The sequence below is a fragment of the Atta cephalotes genome (genome assembly GCF_000143395.1).
Source record: "Atta cephalotes unplaced genomic scaffold scaffold00002, whole genome shotgun sequence".
Taxonomy (NCBI): Eukaryota; Metazoa; Arthropoda; class Insecta; order Hymenoptera; family Formicidae; genus Atta; species Atta cephalotes.
In genome coordinates, this window is record NW_012130066.1 from 648,193 (window position 1) to 670,788 (window position 22,596).

The following is a 22,596-nucleotide window of genomic DNA, read 5'->3' on the forward strand; positions in this document are numbered from 1 at the left end:
TCAGGCGCAGCTCATCAAACCTGTCCTCGTACTGTCGCAGACTTCTCTTATCGCGCGACCTCCGGCGACCTTAGTATCAACGTGTGGGAAGTTATTCTTATAATGACGACGCAGAGTACGCGGATTCGGTACATAAACCTCATAAGGCGCTTTGCCGCTCTCGATAACCCAAATACTGCCAGACTCACCGATCCTCAATATCGTCATCAGGCCCTGCGCAACTATGTAAGGCCTGCAAAAACAAGATTAAATAGCAATGAGCCGTTGAAAAATTATCTCTGCTGAATTGGCGCACATCATATGTAAGCACCGGAAGAGATGTAATGTTCACGTCAGAATCTACGAACTAAATTTTATGGAACTGATATTTTAATTTTTTATGATCACGCTAGAGTCAAAATGATCCCAGAGCACACTTAATAATTTTTTTTGAACGAAAACTGTGAATAACAGCAATTGGTTAAATGCACTCTGGAATCATTTTGACCTGGTTAATCATTACGGAACTTTTAAGATGTGTAATCACGAAGACCTAAATCTTCATTAAAAGTTGTGTCTCATTAAAAAAAAAATTGATAAGTAATTTATTTGTAATTACAAGGGGTGCTCAGAAAGTAATATACCTTAAATTTTTCAAATTTTAAATTTGCAACATGTAAAATTTCACTTTTCTACTTTTATTACCGGATAAGGAAAAAATGTGGGGCATTACTTTCTGAATAACCATCGTATTTATTATTGAAATTTTTTGAAGGAACAAAAGATATTCGTATTTATAATTTAATTCTACAGCAGAAATATTATGTTTTATTATTATTCAACATGCACTACTTAATTTATCTGACTTTTGTGTCAAATGTTTATGATATTGAATCGATGTCGATTCGATGTCAATTCCATTATCATTTCTGACTGGTAAGAGACAATTTTAATAATGACTTACGTTTGTATCAGAAACTGTTCAAGATTCTTAACGAAATCTGCCTTCATGACTCTGGAAAGAAGTTTATTAGGGCTATCTACTGTTAAAGCAGTCTCTGTCAGTCCTGGACACAAAGTTATCACGGTAACACCGGTCTTTTCGTAGTGATAAGGATCCTGTTGCAGAGTAAACGTAATTATGAAAACTTCGTATAATAATATATACATATAATAAGTAATAATAAAAATTAAATACTTCATTATTTTACAATCCACAAGATAACAATCTTATAGAATATTGGAAGTTTATAAGTAAGTAACTATACTTTTTGTTTGTAAGTAACTATTTTAGGATGATTGCTTGAATAATAGATGGATTTAACTGAGTTCAATTCTGTATAATTACCGATAGAGACTGTGATAGACCGATGATAGCGTGCTTCGTGGCAGTGTAAACCGGAAGTTGAGCTGTGTTTCGAATATCCACATGCTGGCTCACGTTTACCAAGATACCACCGTGACCGCCCGTATCTCTGCTCATATATTGTACAGCTAACATTGCGGTGCTGACCATACCTCCCTAATATTGATATACCACATTAGAATCTACTTTTTTCTTTATTTTTATTATTACAGGTATTACGTCTTATAGAAATCTAAGAGAGCATTTTATACTAGCATTTTATATTTTGGCCCTAACCGTATGCCGTAATCTGTAAAAATTGATTAATCACAGTTGATTAGTCAATCCAAGATATTCAACTGTAATACTAGATTGTGTAGAAGAATACTAGATTGTGATTAGTTAATTCTTATACAGATTATGGCTACAACCATTATAAATGCTCCCTAATGCTGATCAACTTAATATTGAAAGACAGCAATTATTTATTTTAAGATTAAAAGTACTCTCGATCAGTACTTTCAGTACTCCAAATAAGTGATTAATTATTGTATTTCAGTAATAAATTGATCAGTATTAGATTTCTATAAGAGTATTTATTAATAATATTTATTTTCCAATCTTTTTATATATTCTTATATGCAATTTGGTAAAATCATCTTATGACACAAAACTCACGAAATTATTTGAAATATATAATATTCGAGATAAGAAAAACATTGTAAAAGTTTTAAGAGAGAAAACATCGCAGAATAAAGAAATAATAAAATTAGGAAATCATTGGTAAAGTTATTAATAAATCAATAAATTGTTATCAATGATACTCACAATGTTGACCGAGATTTCCTTCTCCCATCTTCGTTCATCTAAAACGCCAGCGTTATTTATCACGATGTCAATGTTTCCTAATAGCGTTGATGCTTCTTCAAAAGCTTCTATAAATTGGTACAGACAAAAATAAGATATTCTAAAAAGTTCAACGATAGTAACATATATCTATTTGAAAATCTTGCTCCATATTTACCAGTCACATGTTTATGATTAGATACGTCAGTATGTATAAAGTGTACTTTCTTCTCGCCGCAAGATTTTTCAACACCGAGCTCAATTCGTTTGCCAGTTTCAGCATCGATATCCAATATAATTATTTTCTGTAACAAATATGAAATAAATTTAAATATAATAATGCCGATATGATATTAATATTTTATAAATATTGTAGAACAAATTTAAATATAAAATAGCGCTGAGATGATATTAATAATTTATAAATATTGTAGAACAGCTAATGCCATTCTATGAATTTAGTAGAATTAGAGACAGAAGTAGAATTAGGCAATTACATATATTTTATATCTAACAGGAGAGAGATAAATAATTTAATCTGCAGAATAATATTAATTCAATTTAACAAAAAGATGGTATTAGAAAAGAGTATGTTTTTTTTAATTGTTAGAAATGTTATTATATAAAAGACTTTTTATATAATTATACATTTATATTATAAAATTTGAATAATAGACTTATTTAAATAATAGACTTTTTCTAAATGTTTGTAATTTATAGGTCTATAGAAAAAAATATAAATTATTTATGTAATGTTGATTTATATAGATTTCCTGCAAATTTTTTGAATTTTTATACTGCAAATTATTATCTTAATTATTAAACGTACCTTTGCTCCGTGCTTCAAGAAATGATTAAGAAAGGCGTAGCCCAATCCTGCTGCACCGCCAGTTATTAGAACATTTTTTCCAGAAACAATGCAATTGATCGCTTCTATCTCTTTCGCTCTTTCGGAAGCTGAAGAACGACGACGAATCATTCTCAATCTTGGCTCTATAACATAGAACTTGTTTTATAAAAGAAGGAAAATTCTTTATCAGAAAAACTTGTAATTAAAATATATGTTATTAATATTAGAATTTTTTTGATAAAGTAAATTCTCATTATTTGAATAATGAGAATTATTTAGCTCCACGCTCTATAAAAAAGAATCTTACATGATAATTTATCTTAGGAAATAAAATTAAAGAATTATAAAAACATTTACACAATTATTAATATAATTATTAAAATTATGTTTTATAAAAATAAAATAATCGAAAACTTATTTTTTATATTACATATTTTTATAACAAAAAAAAATTGATAGACACATATTTTTCGGGATGAAAGAAGTAGACTTACCTACTGTATTCTCCATGAATGAAACTGCTTTGGATATTTGGAGATATGAAGAAATGAACTAATTTCCGGTTTAAGTTTTTGGGCGTAAAGCTGAAGAATCGAGAGCTTGTGCTGGTAATATGTATGTTTCGACTGAACTTCGAGACCATTCGAATGGTATTTATATACGATAAGCAGCGATGTGGGATTTCGCGATATTGCGACTTAAGTTTCCATCATGGCGGGGATGTCCTCCCAGAGGGTGGACTTCGGGCTGTAGATTACATAGACAGCAGATATATAGATCGGACAATCATGATAAAAAAAAATTTTTTGAATTTTCTCTTTAAAATTCGACATTGTCGAAGGTATTCAAAATCTAAAGATATCGCATTTTATTGAGCATATATTTATACTAGATTCAATGGATTAAAATACCATTAAATTTATTAGAGTGATATAATTCAACTTTTTTACCAAGTTTTTTTTTTAGTTTGTAAAAGATAAATATATAATTATGTGTTAAATATATAATTATGTGTATAATTGCTGATACAAGAAAATTACAATTATTATTTATTGATAAATAATTACTGGGCTTGATCATTGTTATTGTGAAACTTCAAGTTTTTAATTTAAAGAAAACAGAATCAAAACTAAATTATAATATAAAAAGTAATATAAAAAACAATACTGCAGAAGATATTATTAAATAAATGATTTATTCAACAAAGATTGTTACTTTCGATAACAATAATTTTTAAGATTTTTTAAGGTCCTCTTATTTTTTCATTGTCTTTTCTTATCTTCCCTCTTACTAGACTGATCAGTCGCGTCTCGTCGTTCTTTTTTCTCAGAGTGTTCCTGATAGCGCCTTACTCTAATTAACCCCTTTCACTAAGAGGCTAATTAATCGCATCGTGGCAATGTGTTTTCTAGATACTGGATATACAGGACACACAGACCGAGAGGCATTGAAGCGCTTTCTCTTTTACTTGAAGATAATAATAGTGTATTGTTTCGCAACGAATACTAGACTAAGCTACTAAACTGTCAGTAGATCAATAATTAAGTAATTGCATTTTTAACAATGTTATTGCTTTTTACGTAATATTTTATTATGTGATAATTTATTTTGTTAATATAATACACAGTAAAAATCATTTTATATTTGCATGAAAAAATCGGTTTTAACACAAATATAAGATATTAAAACTTTTATATTAAATTTTTAATGTAATAATATATCCGAATGTTCATTTAATATAATATATGCATATTGTTGTATTATTTAAATATTTTGTATTAAATTGACATTTAACACAAAATTTTTAAAAGTGCTAAAATATTAAATAATTTATTTTATGAGTAATTGAACATGAAAATAATGTAGTTTAAAAGTTTAAAGTTTAAGATAAATAAATGAAATATAAATTTAACATATTATAAATGTTAATTTTACTAAAAAATAATTTTATTGTTTCAAAATATTATATTTTCGTATTAATTTTTTACATAGATAATACCTGTGTCACTTTTTAACATATTTATCTTGTATTAAATTAATATAAAAATTTGAATAGATTTTGAATATATATATTAAAAATTTAACAAGTTTTTCAATTGTGTGTATAGATACACATCATAGAATATGTAAGAAATGTTAAATGTTTTTTATATATTTTACATAATATGTACTTATTTTTTGAAAAATAAATATATTGCTTATTTATAAAGACATGTTTATAAAGTCATGTAAAATGAAGCTACGCAAGATATATTCAAAATGATCAAAGTGCGTTTGACAAGCGAATGCGCGTGCGAGCGAAATAAAAAGTTATTAAAACGTATAATTCAGATATGTATCTTTTTAAAGTTTCCTGCAAAAATATTTGTTTTGCATATTTGATTTTACTTCACCGAGCCATTTCGTTAATAGAAATTTATGATAGTCGCGGGGAACGGAACTGCGGCTGGTGGCTCGTAGATTATTTGCAGTACCGTACAAAGGGAAGAAATATTTTTGCCCTTTTTATGTTTCTGATGTGTCGTCCTGCAACTTCCAGACGATGTATTTATGTATTTACTCTCAAATTAATTTTTAATGCATTTATGTTTTTATTCTCTTCCAAAAATCCAATTTACACTGATTAATTTAACTGAAAATTATTTATTTTGAGTATTAAACAAAAATGCTTTTATTATTTAAAATAAATAATTAATTATTAATTTTCAGTATTAAATTTCTAGAAGAATTGCACTTCCGTTCGTTTTAATTGAACTCTTTTTGTGTTATAATTTCTTTTTTTTTCGAGATCTAAGTATACACGTGTTGCATTCAGTTTAAATGCAGAAAACGCAGTAAAATGCAATAAAAAAGAAATAGACTTAAAACACGAACGATTGTACTTAAATGTGTTTGTATATCTTTGCAAATTGATACGAGTGAAAATGCATACTTGGCTAGAAATTCACAGAACACTAATGTACGGCCATTTGATGTAAGTAGCATTTTGTGTACGTGTATGTATAATATTTACAAAATAAAATAATGTTTGACAGCAGATTAAACTTAAAGGCGTGGAACTATCGTTCCGGGTACGCGACGATCATTGGATGATATAACTTTTGTTAAAAGTCTGGTTGCTCGTGTAATTGTAGTTGTAACGAGCAATACGATTTGTTATCGAGTCATTATCATTGGCAGGCCTATCATAAGTCAACTCTAATCAAATGACCTTATACCGTGGCTTCATTATCTAGGAAATTTACATTTTTCCTTTCGAGAATTTACGATTAAAATTTATAAAAATCACTGAAGTCATTTACGATGAATTATCGTATATTAGTCGTTATCTAATCTTTATATTATTAAATTTTTATATTTCTATTAATTTTATATTTTATGAATAATATAGTAGAATGTAATTATAAATGAAAGAGAACATCTGACATATTTATATATATTATAAAATATTATATATGTAAATACAAGATTATTATAAATTTATTGTGAATTCCTTGACAAATCTATTAAATATAGATAAATCAATCTCAAAATGACAAAAGTAGACAACGCAAGAGAAGAAGAGACCAAAAAATTTCACTTTTTATTTTTTTCTTTAATTTTTGCGGTTATTTGCAAATTATGCGGGACACTTATCAATCACTCGTGGCGTCGGCGAACTTTAGAAATAATGTACTTGGTACAGTCGTGTGGCACAAAACGATGATAAGAGCTTGACGTGCGCACAGCTCGTGCTCACTGCACTTATCAATAGAAAAAGCGCACTTAACGTCTGATCGGCGTCGCGCCGACGATAAATTAGCCGAGGGACAGCGCATGTCCACTTCAAGTCGATACCATAACCGATATGAACTGGTTCCGATCGAACTTTACTCGGAATCGAGAAGGAAAGTAATTTCTTTTGTGGTTTTTATTTAGATATCGTACTACGCTGCATGTCGCGAAAATTCGCGAGATTCGCGCCTGTGTGAGTATTTTGCATCCGTTGCGGCGATTCAGAGCGGTTCATAAATACGCATGTCTGTAAAAGATTACAGTCTTCGCGTATCAAACAGTTAATAATAATTGGTTCAAATGATCACTGATTTGTGGGATTTTGTACTGTATTTTTTACTATAACTAACGTCGTTGTTGAAATGTGATTTCCTGTATTTTTTATATGCCGCAGTGCAGCTTCAGTTTGCGTGATTTAAAGAAATATAATATGTATTAATTATTTCTAAATATTATTTGATCGATATATAATGTTATAAATATATAATTAATAGAAATTGTTTTCGAGTTTTTAGAATTTATATTAATAACTTGTTAAAATAGTGCAATATCGTCTTATCAATAAAAGTACTCTGATTAAACTCTGAGATTAGTTTATTAGCTTTTATTATTATTTTTAAATGTTTTTGTCAAACTGTCTACATCAAATTATCTTTATAACGATTATTGCTTGCTTCTTCCACAAACGAATTTAAATGATTATGAAGCAATTTAAGAGAGGAATAGAGCATCATTTAGATGCACAAGAATATGTATTTCGATAATACAAGCCACGAAAGTTAAGAGATTTTTATATTCATCAAGATTTTATATGTATGTTCAAGAAAGAAGAAAGTCTTCAATCGCAAAATCCGTATATTATCTACTTTTGTAGATAATTTAGTATAAAAGGTACTGTCAAGATTTCAAGTGAATAAAAATTGAATAAAAATTGTTAAAGTTATGCTGTTAGCCAATTTGAAACAAGTGATTTCGAGAAAAAGACGTTTAAAGTTTTGTTTTACGATATTTTATATAATATAAGTACTGCCGAGAGTGCCGATTGAATATACTAAGTGCCAAGTATACTAAAATTTATACTTCGTCGATAAATGATCTCTTTAAGAACTTTATGAATTCAAACGCTTCGTGTCGCTACGAATCATTCTGAAACACTCGATGACGCTGTGACATGCTTCATCAAAGACTTCATTTTAAAAGTTATATTTTGTATTGAAACTAATTGTATCTTTTAGAATTATAAAGTCATCATTAAGATAAAAATATAATATTTTTGATTTTTTTAATCCTTCTCAGGACTTAACTCTCTAAGACACTTTATTTATATATTTGATAAAATAAATTATAAAAAAAAGTTAAATTTTAGATTAACAGATTTAATATTCTTAGTATCATTCATTTATAAAATTAACATAAACTATTTATTAAAAATATTATTATGTTTTATGCTCACGTTTATTTCTTTTAAAAAAGGCTTTAATATCTGTTTAACAATAAACACACTATTTATTAACAAAAATCTATTAAAAGCTTATTACAGATTTCACATTTATTACTATTTCTATTAATCAAAAACAGATTTTATTTAACAAAATATTTTTTGTAAAAAGAAGCAGTTTAACTTAATAATATTATTTGTTGTATAGTAAATTATAACAATATTTAATCTGCGTTCAATTTCATATTAACGGCTAGTTCTGTGCATCGACTTCAGTTTTTTGCGGCAAAGTATCGGGAAGCTGCACCTCAAAAACCGGTTTTCCATTCTCGCTAATCCACACACTGCCGTTCTGTGCGCATCGAATTACGTATATCAATCCATGAGCAATGCTCTCCACCCTGGCAACATATTTCTCTTTTGTATTTTATGTACATTTTTATTGAAGTCAATTATAAATTAGCATCAGTCTTACCTATGATGTCGATCATTCTGCAAACTATTAATGTTTGAAATATTCTGTGATATATCTTCTGGAATGTCGATTAAATCGGGACACAGAACAATTACTTTTACATTAGTCCTTTCGTAATGATAAGGTTGCTATAAAGAAAAAATATCTGATTAAACTTTTTATATGTTTCATGTAAAATGATTTTTAAGATATGTGTGAAATATACTTTTTATATGGTTTTTATTCATTATTGCAGTCAAATTTTAATTGTTTATTGCTACAACATGACTTAAAATTTAATGTTTTTCTTTCTCATATCCCTTTCAAATTATCCTTATAAGAATTCAGATACAGCAGAAAATAGCGATACACACTTTATCATATCTAATACATTTTATCATATCTAATAAGATAAAATTATCATCAAATTTCAAAGTTGAAAAACAAGTTTAAAATACAAATTTGTTGCCAAGAAAGAAAGAAAAGGAATTATTTAATCATTTCTAAAATTACAGTCTTTAAAAAAAGATCTCGCAGATTTCTTATAAAAAGAAACTTTGCTTTTTTCGAGATATTTTGTACTTTTTATGATTTTAAACAAATATCTCCATTGCCGCAAAAAAAATAAAACAATAAAAAAACATGAAATTCTAAAGTCACTTTGTATTATTTATTATAATTGTCGTAAATTTTATTATACATTATATTTTTTTATATTTTTTAAATGTAAATACTTACCGCAAAAGAACGGCTGAAACTAACTACGGCATGTTTTGTAGCAGAATATACTGGAAGCTGAGATACAGCTCGTAATCCGGCAATGGACGAAATATTTACGATAATACCACCCTTGCCACCAGAATCCTTTCGCATTTGTTGAATCCCCAGAAGAGTCCCTCGAATCACAGCTGTCTGTAAAAAAAGCGAAATTAATATTTTGGAACTTTATTCAATCTAAAATTCCCTTATTATACAATTTTATTTTCAATTGAGACATAGTTAGCTAAATTCACGTCGGCGCTTATATGTAATATTTTTAAATAAAATTTTTTATAATTAAATATGTAAAATGACTTGTTACCAGAAAATATTTAAAAGCTTTCGGTGATCATTGTGATCATATATTTCTTTACAAGATCAATATAATTGATCACAAAGTTGAAACAAGAAGGGAATAAACTTACAACATTAACATCGATAGCTTTGGAAAAGTCAATTTCATTTATTACGCCTGCATTGTTTATTAAAATGTCCAGTCCACCGAGAATGTTGATTGCCTCTTTCAACTTGGCTGCAACAATTAATAGTTTCAATTTTGAACAAATTCAACAAATATTCCCTTAAAAAGTTATAAATTAAATTAACTTTTGCAATTTATGTAAGCAATGTTTGAGTTTTTGTTTATTATAATGTGTGCATTAATAAAATATAAATTAATAACATGAAATAGACTTTTGTTTACTGTCAAATTCGGAATTATTTGTTACGTCACAGCAAAGAAATACAGTTCGTTTGCGGCCAAACTCATTGTTTAAACTCTCTACAGCTTGTTCTCCAATCCATTGCTTTATATCGATCATAACTATCATCTGAAATATAAGTAATTATTCTATTAATTTTTACAATAAAATATCGATGAGTTTAACGAATATTTTTGAAAGAAGACTCTATAATATTTTATTACATAATGATTATAACTAATATTTATACGTATATGAATATCACACAATATTATTATATTAAATTACATACCAAAGCGCCATTTCGCAGCAGCTCCCTACTAAATGCCAGACCCACATCACTTGCTGCTCCAGTTACTATAACTCGTTTATCTTTGATCTGCATTACTCCACTAATTTTCCAGCAAACAATCTCTTTCGTGTATATTTTTTTGCTTATAAAAGTTCTAAAACACGTCAATATATATGAATTCCTGTTCGTGAATTTTATATTTTTATAATAAAACAATTAACTGCACGAAATCAAGATGTTTCTTTATCGATGAGACTACAGCTGCGACACGAGTCTTTAACTAGTCCAAGAACCTCCTTGAACCGATATGGAAGAAGTCACTGTTTTCGTTCGGTGATCTCCGACCTCGCGATCTGCATGACGTTCAATTCGTCAGAGTCTCTCTTCATACGAGATTCGTTATCCATGAGACGGCACTGTGAATATCTTCATCTCCTCATTGTGTAGTAAGTGTAGTTTTAAGTTCAGTGGCATTCGAGAAAATTCGAACCATTCATTAGTGAAGTGAAATCACAAATTGAACTTTGTACAAATTCTTATAAAAAATAAGAAACGCACACTTAAAGGTCAAAACTTTAAGTAAGCAAAACGTTTTAAACTAGATGCTATGCATTCTATATTAATTTTTTTAATATATATATGATGTATTCGCAAAAATAAGTAGATGTTTATATAATAATTAAATTAATTCATAATGAAATAAATAAAGTGGCATATGTATGGCTTTTCAGAAAATGATTGCACATAAAGACAAAGTCCACATTACAGTGAAGTTTTTAATCAACGACTGTAATCTAGAAAGGCCATCGCAACGCATGAATTTATATTAACAACTAACAAGAGAACCTTGCCAACTCAGAAATTCTGATTTTAATGTGACTCTGCATTCATAGCAGTAAATAAATGAATCTGAAAATTTATATCAGTTGGATTTAAAAAAATGTTTTGGCTGTACAATAAAAATATCAGCCAAAAATCGACTGAAATTAATATAATATAAACTAATTAGTATAAAAGTTTTTATCATAAATACTTCCTGAAACCAACTATAAAAAATAAAACAGCAAATAAATTTAGCTTATAAATTATAATAGCTTTACAAAATGAAGTGATCTATTTTATTACAGTTTTATTACAGTTAGATAAATAACTTTTAAATAAGTAGATTCAAATAAACTTTTGTGCACAAATATTTATTAGTATGTATAAAAAAATAAGTAATTTTATTAATATATATAAAAAATTAAATGATTTTTAAATCAATAAGAAAATTATACTTAAATTTTACACAAATAACATGTAATAATAAAGCATGTAAAAGAGAGAGACATTTTTATATTTTGATAATACTTTTTATAATGTGACACATATATACCTACACTAACTCAAACAACTCTTATAGATACAGCAGATTTATTTTGATTCATTAAAACTAGTTTTAAACAGATAAAAACAGTTTAAAATAACATCAACTAAATTTATTTATTTATTATTTTCTTTACTTTTTCTACATATATGCAAAGCTATATTAAAATGAGAATTTTTGACACTATTGTTTTATCGGACCTTTACCGAAATATTGTTTTAATTTTTTAATTAAAAATATTTATTTTTTGTGTTTAATAAAATATGTATAAATTTTAACGATAAACATATTGTAAAACACACATATATATTATTTATTAAATATAAAAAATAGTCTAGTTTGATTAATGTGATAATTTTTTTTACGCAACATAATTCATTTAAACAATATGAAATCAAGTAACTTATCAATAATATTCTACTGATTAGTAAGTTATGTTAAGATCATGCAAATAGGTATGTATGAGATTTAAATATTGAAGCGATTATTTGTTACTGATATATCGATAACATTATCTTAAGCATGTTAATGTTTTATGTATTGCATGTAAAATCTAAAATAAAAGAAAAACTAAGTACAAGTTTTTAATATTCAATAAGCAACTATTATTTAATATATCGGCATATCTCAATAAATATGAATACACACAAATATATAATGATTTATGTATTCTGAATGTGAAATTTAAAATAAAAGCAATAACTGCTAATATATTTAAGACGATGCCTTTTTTATGTTAGGTATGTATATCCAAATCACAGTTTGCGTAACTTAAATGACAAACATAAAACTCATTAAATCAACTTTTATCTCGCAGAAATGTATCATATTCCTTGTGAAGTATATAAATTATTATATCATCAAATGTATTTATAAATTTACGTGACAATTTTCTAACAATTTTTCTAACTCATAAGGTATAACAGTTTTTAATAGACAGTTTAATAGACAATTATAATAGATGAAATTGTCTTAAATAAATTTAACTGTCTAAATTTTTAATCAGAATAAACATACAACATTTTGTATTCTCTTATAGAGAAGTCCAAATTAAATGAATTACAATTACAGCATAATAATTACAAAATTAATATGTATAATAAAATATTAAAGCGAAAAGATAAAGATATATTTTTCTCTTGTCAAGATCAAACAAATTTCACTCTGTACGATCTCTGCAATTTTTCAAGAAAAAGACTTTTGAACTTTCACTTTCGGGGCGCGGTCGCTTTTTCGGTGACGGTTCTAAAAATAAAAGGGACCACGGGAATACCGACGAATAGTCTGTCGAGGGATTGCAAGAGCACGCATTTACGCACGTGTATGAAGGGCACGCACCGGCCGGCGTCGCGCACACCCGCATGGCACGCAGACGCGCCAATCAATATCGGACTATACCGGGTGTACACCCCGACCGTCTCTACCGTCAGTGAGCCAGTATACTATCAGCCACCAACCACACCTTTCCAGAACTGCTTTGCCGCCCTTCAATCTCACCCTTTTGACGGAGGAAAAACGTGACGTCTGAACCACTGCATCCGAGTATCGCAAGCTAGCCAACTAGCCAACTTCGTTTCATCCCGCTTATATTACAAAACGTCACACACAGCACGGGTGAAGAAATTGAAAAGGTATAATACGGAGAACGGAACGAGCCAATGAACTTTATCTCGATGGAGGTAGAGAATCAGATGACGCATAATAGGACTTGTGTTGTGAGCATTTGTTTAGTGGTATATCGAAATTTTGACGTGAAATTAAATTCAAAAAATTCCATAATATCGGAATGAAAAGTGTGAATAACATTTGCGATTGTTGGTATATCAGTATCTTAATTGTTTTCTCGCTGGTGCCGACATGCTGGTTGAAGTGACAGGTGGACGAATGATGTACTTGAAGCGTGAATGCCTTCTGCCCTTGGAATATGTAGGAATGAATTAATCATTCATAAAACAGAGAATTGAGATTTATAAGAAATAACAGACACATAATTGAAGATACATAGATGTGAAGGAATTCAAAATTGAAATATTTATTAAAAAAACATTATCACTTTTTTGTCTTCTTGAAATAACAAGATATAAGATATAAGAGAAATAAGACAAATTTTTTGTCACTTTACACAATACGACCAATTATGTATGATAAAATAATTAATAATGCATAATATAGAAGCAACATTAATTATAGAAGCGACATTGTTTGAAGAATGAGGGAAATAGGTTTATATAATAGAACAAAGAAAGAATAAAAAATACACGAAGCTTGTTGGTATCAAAGTTAAATAAACAAATTTAAAAATTTAAAAGGATTTTTAGTATGCTAATTTTAACGAAATAGTAATTAAATTTACTTTAACGAATTTATAACGCAGGGCATATTTCTAAACATATTTATAACGTAAAAATTTTTTAGCAGATATAAGTTTATTGATTTTTTAAGTTGATTTTTTGGTTGCTCCTTTTAACTGATGTTGTACAGTTAAAAGAATTTTTGTATATATTCAACATGCTAATATCTTCCTCTAAATTTGTCAATTAAAATTTGAACATGCTAAACAAGTATAATCCTTTTCACAATATTATAATTTTTTTGTTAAATTAAAAACATTAATCCAAGAATACTAATATGTTATTGTCCAATTATACCTTCAGATACGAGAGAAGATAAAAACTTAAAGAAAATGGAAGCAAAAGGGCGAGTTGCCCTAATAACAGGAGCTGCATCCGGAATCGGTAAAGCGTATGCCACCGAACTATTGAATCAGGGTGCCAAGGTACATTATAAAATTATAATTATAAGAGAAAACATATATATTTAATAATCCTTTATAGTCTCACACTTTTTGTATCGTAGAACTATTCTCGAAAAAGAAAATTTATAATGTCACTATTTAATTTTTCAAACGAGGTCAAAGTCATATTTTTGTTTTCACGATTTGGAATTTCAAGCAAAACTAGCATTCCAAAGATCTTTCAATGTATTTTGTTTCAAAACATCTTTATATTTAGATTTTTCAGACAGAAAAAAAATTGCTTGCGTCTTTGAGAAAAAAAATTTATCATAATGATATAACGATATAACGAATTGATGATAAATATATAGTTAAATCGATGATAAATATACACATTACATTATTTATTTCAAAATATTTATTTGAATAGTTGCATTATTTCGTTATATTATACAATATTATATTTTATGTCATCAATCAATTTTTTTATTGATAAATATATTATTTTTGTTTTTAGAATTATTTAATTTTCTAATAGCGTAAACGAAAAATTTCTACCTACAAAATTTTAATTTGAAACAATTTAATAATGTATGCAAGAGTTTTATTATCTTTCAAACAATTCATATAATATATAATTTATGTAAAATTTATGTAAAATAAAATACTAAGATTATAAAAAAGATTTGAATCATCCTTCAGTTTTTATGTATAAAAATAATTTTTTATACATAAATTTATTCTAATAAAATAATGACAATTATTCCTAAAAATAAAGATTATCATGTTTTATAACCGTGCTATCGAATTTAATCTTGAGGCTATTAGTTTAGATGGCATCGAGGTCCTCAATTGTCATATCCAGCACACAATGGGAATGTTTTTTCAGATTTATTTTGAGAAATAATTCTGACATATTATGTATAATTTCTAAATAAATTTGTATATAGAAATCGAAAGATATAATTAAGAATTTTATTGATAATTTAGTAATTTTTATTATATACAGGTGGCTATATGTGATATAAATACTGAAGAAGGAGAGAAACTGGTAGAAACATTATCCGAAAAATATGGTAAAGGTCGTGTAATCTTTTCGCAATGCGATGTCACGGATTATCTGCAATTCGAAGGTACGATAATTCGCGATAGTCGAATCGTTCACGATTTCTAATCTATCGTCGATTTGTTTCTAAATCATCGTATAAGTGGCTAATGCATATATATATATATATATATATATATATGTGTGTATATCATTTTCATTTGTAATGCAATTCAATATTATTTAGCATACAATGCAATTCAATTTGCAGAATCGTTTCAAACAACTATCACGGAATTTGGTCATATTGATATCGTTATCAACAATGCTGGTATCATGAATGATCGATTTTGGGAGCTCGAAGTAGACATTAATCTTGTAAGCAAATATCCAATAGATTGCGATCGTTTCTCAGATTTCTCTTGCATGTTCCATTCCAATAACATGTTTGTAAAAATTAATCTTTAAAAGATTTATGACTTCTTATAAAAATTCGTCATTTCTTCGCTTTTAATGTCTCGTTTATTTTTTATTATAATCAAAGTCCTATTGTATTTTATGTATTTTTATGTTTGTGCTTCTTTATTAAATTTAAAGTGTTCCGTATAAAGTAATATTTTTTATATGCATATTAAAAAATATTGAAATCTTTTTACAAATATACTTATAGAATGGAGTAATACGCGGTACTTTGCTTGCTCAACGATTTATGGGCACTGATAGGGGTGGCCAAGGTGGTGTCGTCATCAATACTGGCAGCAACGTTAGCATTAACCCTTACGTCAGCGTACCAATTTATTCTGCAACAAAAGCGGCTCTTGTCAGCTTCACCAGAGCTTTTGGGGTAAGAAGTATCTTTTAAATATCTCGATCTCATCTATTGATTACAATTATTATCTCAAAATAATAAGAATCAACGGTTTTTCAATGGTTTTCATTATTTGAAAGAAGGAACTAAAAAATTCGCGTTCAAAGATTTAGAAAATATAAATTAATAATTTATTAACTGATATTTAAACGGTTCTTTTATTAAATTAATTACAGAAAGAATGTACTAATTTTCTTTTCAATTTTTAGGATCAATATCATGTAGATTTAACTGGCGTTAAGGTAATGGCACTTTGTCCGGGTACTACAGATACTAAATTGGTACGTGATGTCAATAGAAAACTTCTTTTGGCTCGATATGAGGATGCCTGGCAAAAAGACATAGTTTCATCAATTCCTCAAAGGTATATATATTTCAACATAACAATTTCTCTCTCGACTTAATTGTGAATAAATAACTCATGATTAAAAAATCAAGTACATGAATAATAATGAGCAATTGTTATTTTTTAATCCCTTGGTATCATTTTAAAACACTATTTTCAATTAACAATTTAGGAAAAAAGTAATTATAGCATAAAGAACGTAATTATTTTATATGTAACGATGTTACATAATATTTATCTTCTCCAAATATAGAAATGTAAAATAAAATTAGCATCATAGAAACAATTTGTAAAAGACAACTGACGTTACAGGGCGGAACACGTGGCGAAGGCGTTGATACACGTGCTTAGCACCGGCAAGAGCGGAAGCGTGTGGATGGTGGAGAAGGACCAACCGCCGCATGAGATCAGTTTTTCAAAGCATTAAGAGAGTCCCGAGCGCGTGCAACGATTCTTCCTCGCTTCGCTGCAAATATCTATGCCATACCACACAATTAGCTGTAATTTGTATCGAGATATATAGGATCCCATCGCGCCGTCAAAAAGGCGAAAACGCGAGCGAAACGTAATTATTTGTACTTTCGTACTAAAACTTTTAAAAGACCGATGCGTTTTTTATTTTTCTTTTTAATAACAACAAATGCATTATTCGAGATTCATCCATCATCTCAGATTTTTAATAGAAAGCGATCCTTTTGATACGTTTTATACTTATTGTTAGAGCAGAAATCCGCGACAGAGAACGCGGCGAGTCTTCGGATTTGATAATTACGCGAGAGAGATAATCGCGATATTTAAAAAGAAAAGAATAAAAAGATCCGCACGATCTTTACAAAAAATTATAAAAATCTTTACAAAAATTATGTAAAAACAATGGCTTTCGCTTCCGTCCTGCACCCGCGTTGCAACTTTCCGTCGATTTTTGCACATGCAAGCCTCAATAACGCTCATGTCAGCCGAGGATTCTCGAGTCTGAGAAATTTGTAGGAATTTCTCAAGGAATTTCTAAGCGTTGCTAACACCTATGTATCGCATCAAAATGGAAATTATTACAATGATATTTCAATCCTGCCGCACTCTGTAACCGTCGCGTGACTTACTCATTTCTCTAATGCACATGTAATATCGACAATTCCTTTAACGCCATTCCGTTTAATGATATATGCTGCATGTAATGTAATCGCGTTTCAGGTCGAATATAATAGACACACTTTATATTTATTGCTTGTGTGAGGAAGATGAGGGGAGAGCGTATTATGAGAGATAAAATAAAACTATAAAGAAATAAGCATTTATTTTCGCGGTCTCGAAGCGTACAAAAAAAAGAAGAAAGAAAGATTACACACTTTTATGATGACTAATGCAAATAACTCTAAATTCACGAAATGTCGGAAATCTCTTAATTACATCTAAGAAAGAATAAAATTATATATACATATATATATATATATATATATATATATATATATATATATGTAACTCAACAAAAGTGGAATAATAAATTAAAATGTAAAGCATAACTAGACACAATTTTTATATTGGATATATTTAAAATCTAATTCAATTTTAACCTTAATAAAAAAATTGAAAACTGACTTTATTCTAATTTCCACTTTGAAGTTCGACGATTCGATGTTTCGAGAGTTACATGCATCAGTTGTCTATACCATGAATGCAATTGAACCGAAATCCGTCGGACAATTCAACTCCACAAATAAAATTATATATCCAATCGTGTCTATAATTTTTCTACAATATTTTGAGGAAGACAGAAATATTTAGAAACGGTATAGCGAGATAGAGTTAGAATCTGTAGCCTAAGTGCAAGCATAACACTTGACGCGATCACGTTCTTTCGATATTAAGTACTTATTAGAAAAACGAGGGACAATTTATTTGATATGCAAATTGCAAAACTCTGATACATCAGTTAGATGTCTAGCTAGTTGAGTTTTGTTTTTAAATAATATTGCCTGTTCGCATAATCCTTTATTGTAGCTTTTCATCGATGAAACGATCAGTGGTATTTCGTTTTTGTTATGTATTACGATATGTATGTTGCTAATATTGCTAATAAATGCATTGCCTTTTAATAAAATTAACAAACCAATGATATTTACCTCTCTTTCTGTCATACTAGAATACTTTTATAATTTATTTTTTAAAAGATTCATTATTTTCTTTGTTTATCCCCTTTCTCCCCTCCCCTAACTATTTCCTTTAAATTTTTTTTAATAGCAAAAGAAATAGTAATTATAATTTAATAGGAATTATACTACGATATTAATTAAAAGATTTTAATATATTTTTTATTTTTATAATTAAATAATAACAATAAATCATAAATATATTTAATTATGAGAAAAAAGAATATATTTCTTTTTCTAAATTAATTAAATATAATTTATTATAATTAATTTTATAACAGTTGATCCTATTTATATTTTCAACATAATTTTATTCATATAATAATAATAATAATAATAATAATAATAATAATAATACCTCATCAGCGTTAAGAAATGAATTGTCTCTCTCATAATATTTTTAGCGGTTTCGATTGTATTTCATGTGTTTCTCATGTAACTTCTCTCGTCTAGATGCGCAAATCCGATCTTGTTTACCTCGAGAACGAGCTTGTGTTATCCGATTTCTATCCGCATCTGGTATTTTATCATATACGATCGACTTCTCGAATTTCAATGATTTATATGACTTCTTGTTAGCAATACCATCAAATTCATTCGTGGATCGAACGCTGAACGGGATCACTCCGTTACTGTGATTCGAAATTAGTTTATCGAAATTTATTTCTCTCGAAAGTACATTGAACACAACACGTGTTTGATGGAGATTCAAGGAAAAACCGTACTCATCACCGGTGGAGCCAACGGCATCGGCTATTGCACTGCTCGAGAATTACTTCGGAGCGGAGTGAAGGTAATTAAACAAAAAAAATATTCTAATTATATCAACAAAACGAATTTTGATCATATGGATCAGAATTCTGGTTATCGTAATAGAATTTCTAATTATCTTGACTAAAATATTTAATAGATTTAATTATTATAAGTGTTTGAGATTTGTACTTTTCTGGTTGAATCTGGAATTTCAAATAATGCAACAAAACTTTTTTCCGTTTATATTTTGTCTTAATAATTGCAGGCCATTGCAATCATAGATTTGCCTGATTCGAACGGTGAAAATGCAGTTACGGAATTGGAGAAGGAATTCGGTGCAAATCATGCCATTTTTCTTACTGGAGATGTAGCGAATATTGAAGAACTGACAGGTATTAATCATCTTGCTAAACGTATCAATTAATTAAAAATACAAAATTATAAAATATAATGCAAGTAAATAGTATTATATAATAAGTCTCATCTTGTTATAAATGTTATCGCAAATTACACTTTTTATTTTCTGTATTAATCATCTATTTGTCAAACAAATAAGTTTAAAATGATATTATTTCTGTAATCAAGTAGTATTTAATATTCTCTACAATGAAAAATTACTATTATAAGAAATCAGTCGATCTGAAATTCGTACTCTACTTCGTACTTTAGATTATTTTGCAAATTGCAAATTAATCTAATTAATCTACTACTTACGTTGAACATTTCTCGGTCGATTTTCACCTACTATCTAATTAATCTAATGATCTAATAATATTTCGGAAGAAAGAGAAATTTCTAATTATATTTCTAATTAGAAATTATATTTCTAATTGAATTCATCTATATAAGTTTAATTAAATATTTCCTTGCGACAAATAAACACATTTTTATGCATTTATAATTTTTGCAGCTTGTTTCAAAAAAGCAATAGAATCATTCGGCACATTAGACATTGTTATCAATAATGCTGGTATCATGAATGACGCGGATTGGGAGCCAATGGTTGATGTTAATTACGTAAGTAACGAGTTAGGGATTGATTTATTATTTCTATTTTAAATTTGTTGCTCTTATCGTTTCATCATATTTACAATCAGAAAGGGGTTGTACGTGGCACGATATTGGGCTTGAATCACATGGGAAAACATAAGGGAGGGAAAGGTGGTACTATCGTCAATATGTCCTCTATAATCGGCCTGCAAGGCAATCCGATTGCTCCGATTTATGCTGGGACAAGTTTTGCCATTATTGGATTTACCTCATCGTTACTGGTAAAATTTTTATAAACAAATAAAAAAATACAATTTTAATTGTAAGTTTCCATTTCAAATACAAATAATTTGTACTGTACTATCGTTATTTTATGCTAGGATGATTAAATTACTAAAGCATTATGGGCTTTCTTACATTGATACTTTTTTTATATTTCTAGACTTTCTACGAGAAAACAGGCGTACGTGTATTATTAATATGCCCTGGTCTTACAACTACTGGCTTGGCCTCGAAATTTATGTCAAGCAAGATCTATGCGATGGACTTACTTGACGATGAGATCGCTGCCAAGGAGATGACGACAATGGAAAGTCAATCGTAAGTTGCAGCATATTTCGGTATTTCATACAAAAGATATTATTTTTGTACCAAAGAATTATAATAAAACAAATAAATAATAATATAAATCTTAAAATAATATAAAAATAATAAATTAATATTTGCACAAAAATTGATTATTACAAATCAAAATATTACATCTGATTATAATTTAAATTATAAATTAATGTATAAATATATCTTCTCATAAACCGTATTAAAAATAAATAAAGTCGTCTTTTTCTCTGTTACGATTCGATTATATTAATTACAGAAATGATTAATGAGTAAGAAGAATTTATATAATGGATTTATACATAATTTTTTTCCGTTTAACAGACCCGAGCATGTGGCAACTGCTATCGTGGAATTGATTGAAAAAGGAGGAAACGGCACGGTCTTTGTCAGCGAAAACAATCAACCTACTTATGCCGTACAATTACCAATTTACACTGATTTGAAGATTTCGATATAAAATCTGCAATTCGCAATGGCGAATTATTCTTGTTACAGAAATATCAATACTGCGTCTCGATATTTCCTACGATGATTTAAAAATAAATACATTATTCAAACACAATTCTAAAAATAGATTTTACTGCGCGGCATAAAATTCATTTATTACTTCTATTCATTTATTACTATCCTCTATGTATAACAGAAAATGTATAGATCTAAACTTTTAATTATAAAAATAAAAACATTGAATTATGTTTTAATAAATGTAATACACAATGCATTTATATTACAAAAAACCGCGGATTTATCAAAAAATCTTATTGTTTTTTTTGAAAAATTAATCAAAATCAGTTCTTATCGCTTGTACATTCTCGAGATTCGAATTAGATAAATAATATTTAATGAGAAAAATTCGTATAAAATTAATTAAATATTCAAAATCTAAATTTATGGCAACATATTTTTAATAGCAGCTAATAATATAATATTCACTATTACTTTTTGAGAATAAATAGAGTTAGCGATAAATAGAGTTTTGAGAATAAATAGAGTTAACAATGACACTTTTCTAGATTCTTTTCCTTTTAACAAAATATAGAATGCTAATGAAATATAGAATGCTAAAATAAATGTGTATAATATATGTATATACATATATAAAATAAATAATTTAATATATACCTACCTTTTACATCCTATTCTAATTATAAATATACTTTTTTATTCTAATTATAAATAAAAGTGAATATAATTACAATATTTTGTAGATTATAGTAGAAAAACGAAATTATGAGAAATATTCAATATAATCAAGAATAGAAGATAGTTTGAGAAAAGTATTCTCAATTAA

General features: G+C 28.0%; 2 protein-coding genes across 2 annotated transcripts; one reads left to right on the top strand and one right to left on the bottom strand.

The window, feature by feature from the left end:
* Window positions 1–10,531, bottom strand: LOC105622498 (peroxisomal hydratase-dehydrogenase-epimerase-like). The gene is made up of 12 exons (XM_012203917.1): window positions 10,439–10,531; window positions 10,149–10,275; window positions 9,871–9,977; window positions 9,425–9,598; window positions 8,708–8,835; window positions 3,519–3,604; window positions 3,000–3,163; window positions 2,349–2,475; window positions 2,153–2,259; window positions 1,328–1,501; window positions 944–1,098; window positions 1–232 (listed from the first exon to the last, which is right to left on the bottom strand). The coding sequence occupies exons 1-12, from the start codon at window positions 10,529–10,531 to the stop codon at window positions 1–3; spliced, it is 1,674 nt and encodes a 557-aa protein (XP_012059307.1).
* Window positions 10,532–14,487: 3,956 nt separating this feature from the next.
* LOC105622509 lies at window positions 14,488–22,010 on the top strand. Its single transcript, XM_012203928.1, has 12 exons — window positions 14,488–14,580; window positions 15,548–15,671; window positions 15,855–15,961; window positions 16,254–16,427; window positions 16,661–16,815; window positions 17,110–17,207; window positions 19,658–19,737; window positions 19,963–20,089; window positions 20,608–20,714; window positions 20,795–20,968; window positions 21,130–21,287; window positions 21,627–22,010. The coding sequence occupies exons 1-12, from the start codon at window positions 14,488–14,490 to the stop codon at window positions 21,760–21,762; spliced, it is 1,533 nt and encodes a 510-aa protein (XP_012059318.1). The 3' UTR covers window positions 21,763–22,010.
* Window positions 22,011–22,596: the final 586 nt, after the last annotated feature.

Excerpts from the sequence above, each read along its gene's own strand:
- LOC105622498 (XM_012203917.1), bottom strand. The coding sequence starts at position 10,531 with ATGCAGATCAAAGATAAACGAGTTATAGTAACTGGAGCAGCAAGTGAT. Across the intron at positions 8,836-9,424 it reads GTTTCAGCCGTTCTTTTGCG|CAACCTTATCATTACGAAAG; the intron begins GTAAGTATTTAC and ends TTTTCTTTATAG. Across the intron at positions 3,164-3,518 it reads TTTCATTCATGGAGAATACA|AGCCAAGATTGAGAATGATT; the intron begins GTAGGTAAGTCT and ends TCTATGTTATAG.
- LOC105622509 (XM_012203928.1), top strand. The coding sequence starts at position 14,488 with ATGGAAGCAAAAGGGCGAGTTGCCCTAATAACAGGAGCTGCATCCGGA. Across the intron at positions 14,581-15,547 it reads TATTGAATCAGGGTGCCAAG|GTGGCTATATGTGATATAAA; the intron begins GTACATTATAAA and ends TATTATATACAG. Across the intron at positions 16,816-17,109 it reads GTTTCATCAATTCCTCAAAG|GGCGGAACACGTGGCGAAGG; the intron begins GTATATATATTT and ends CTGACGTTACAG.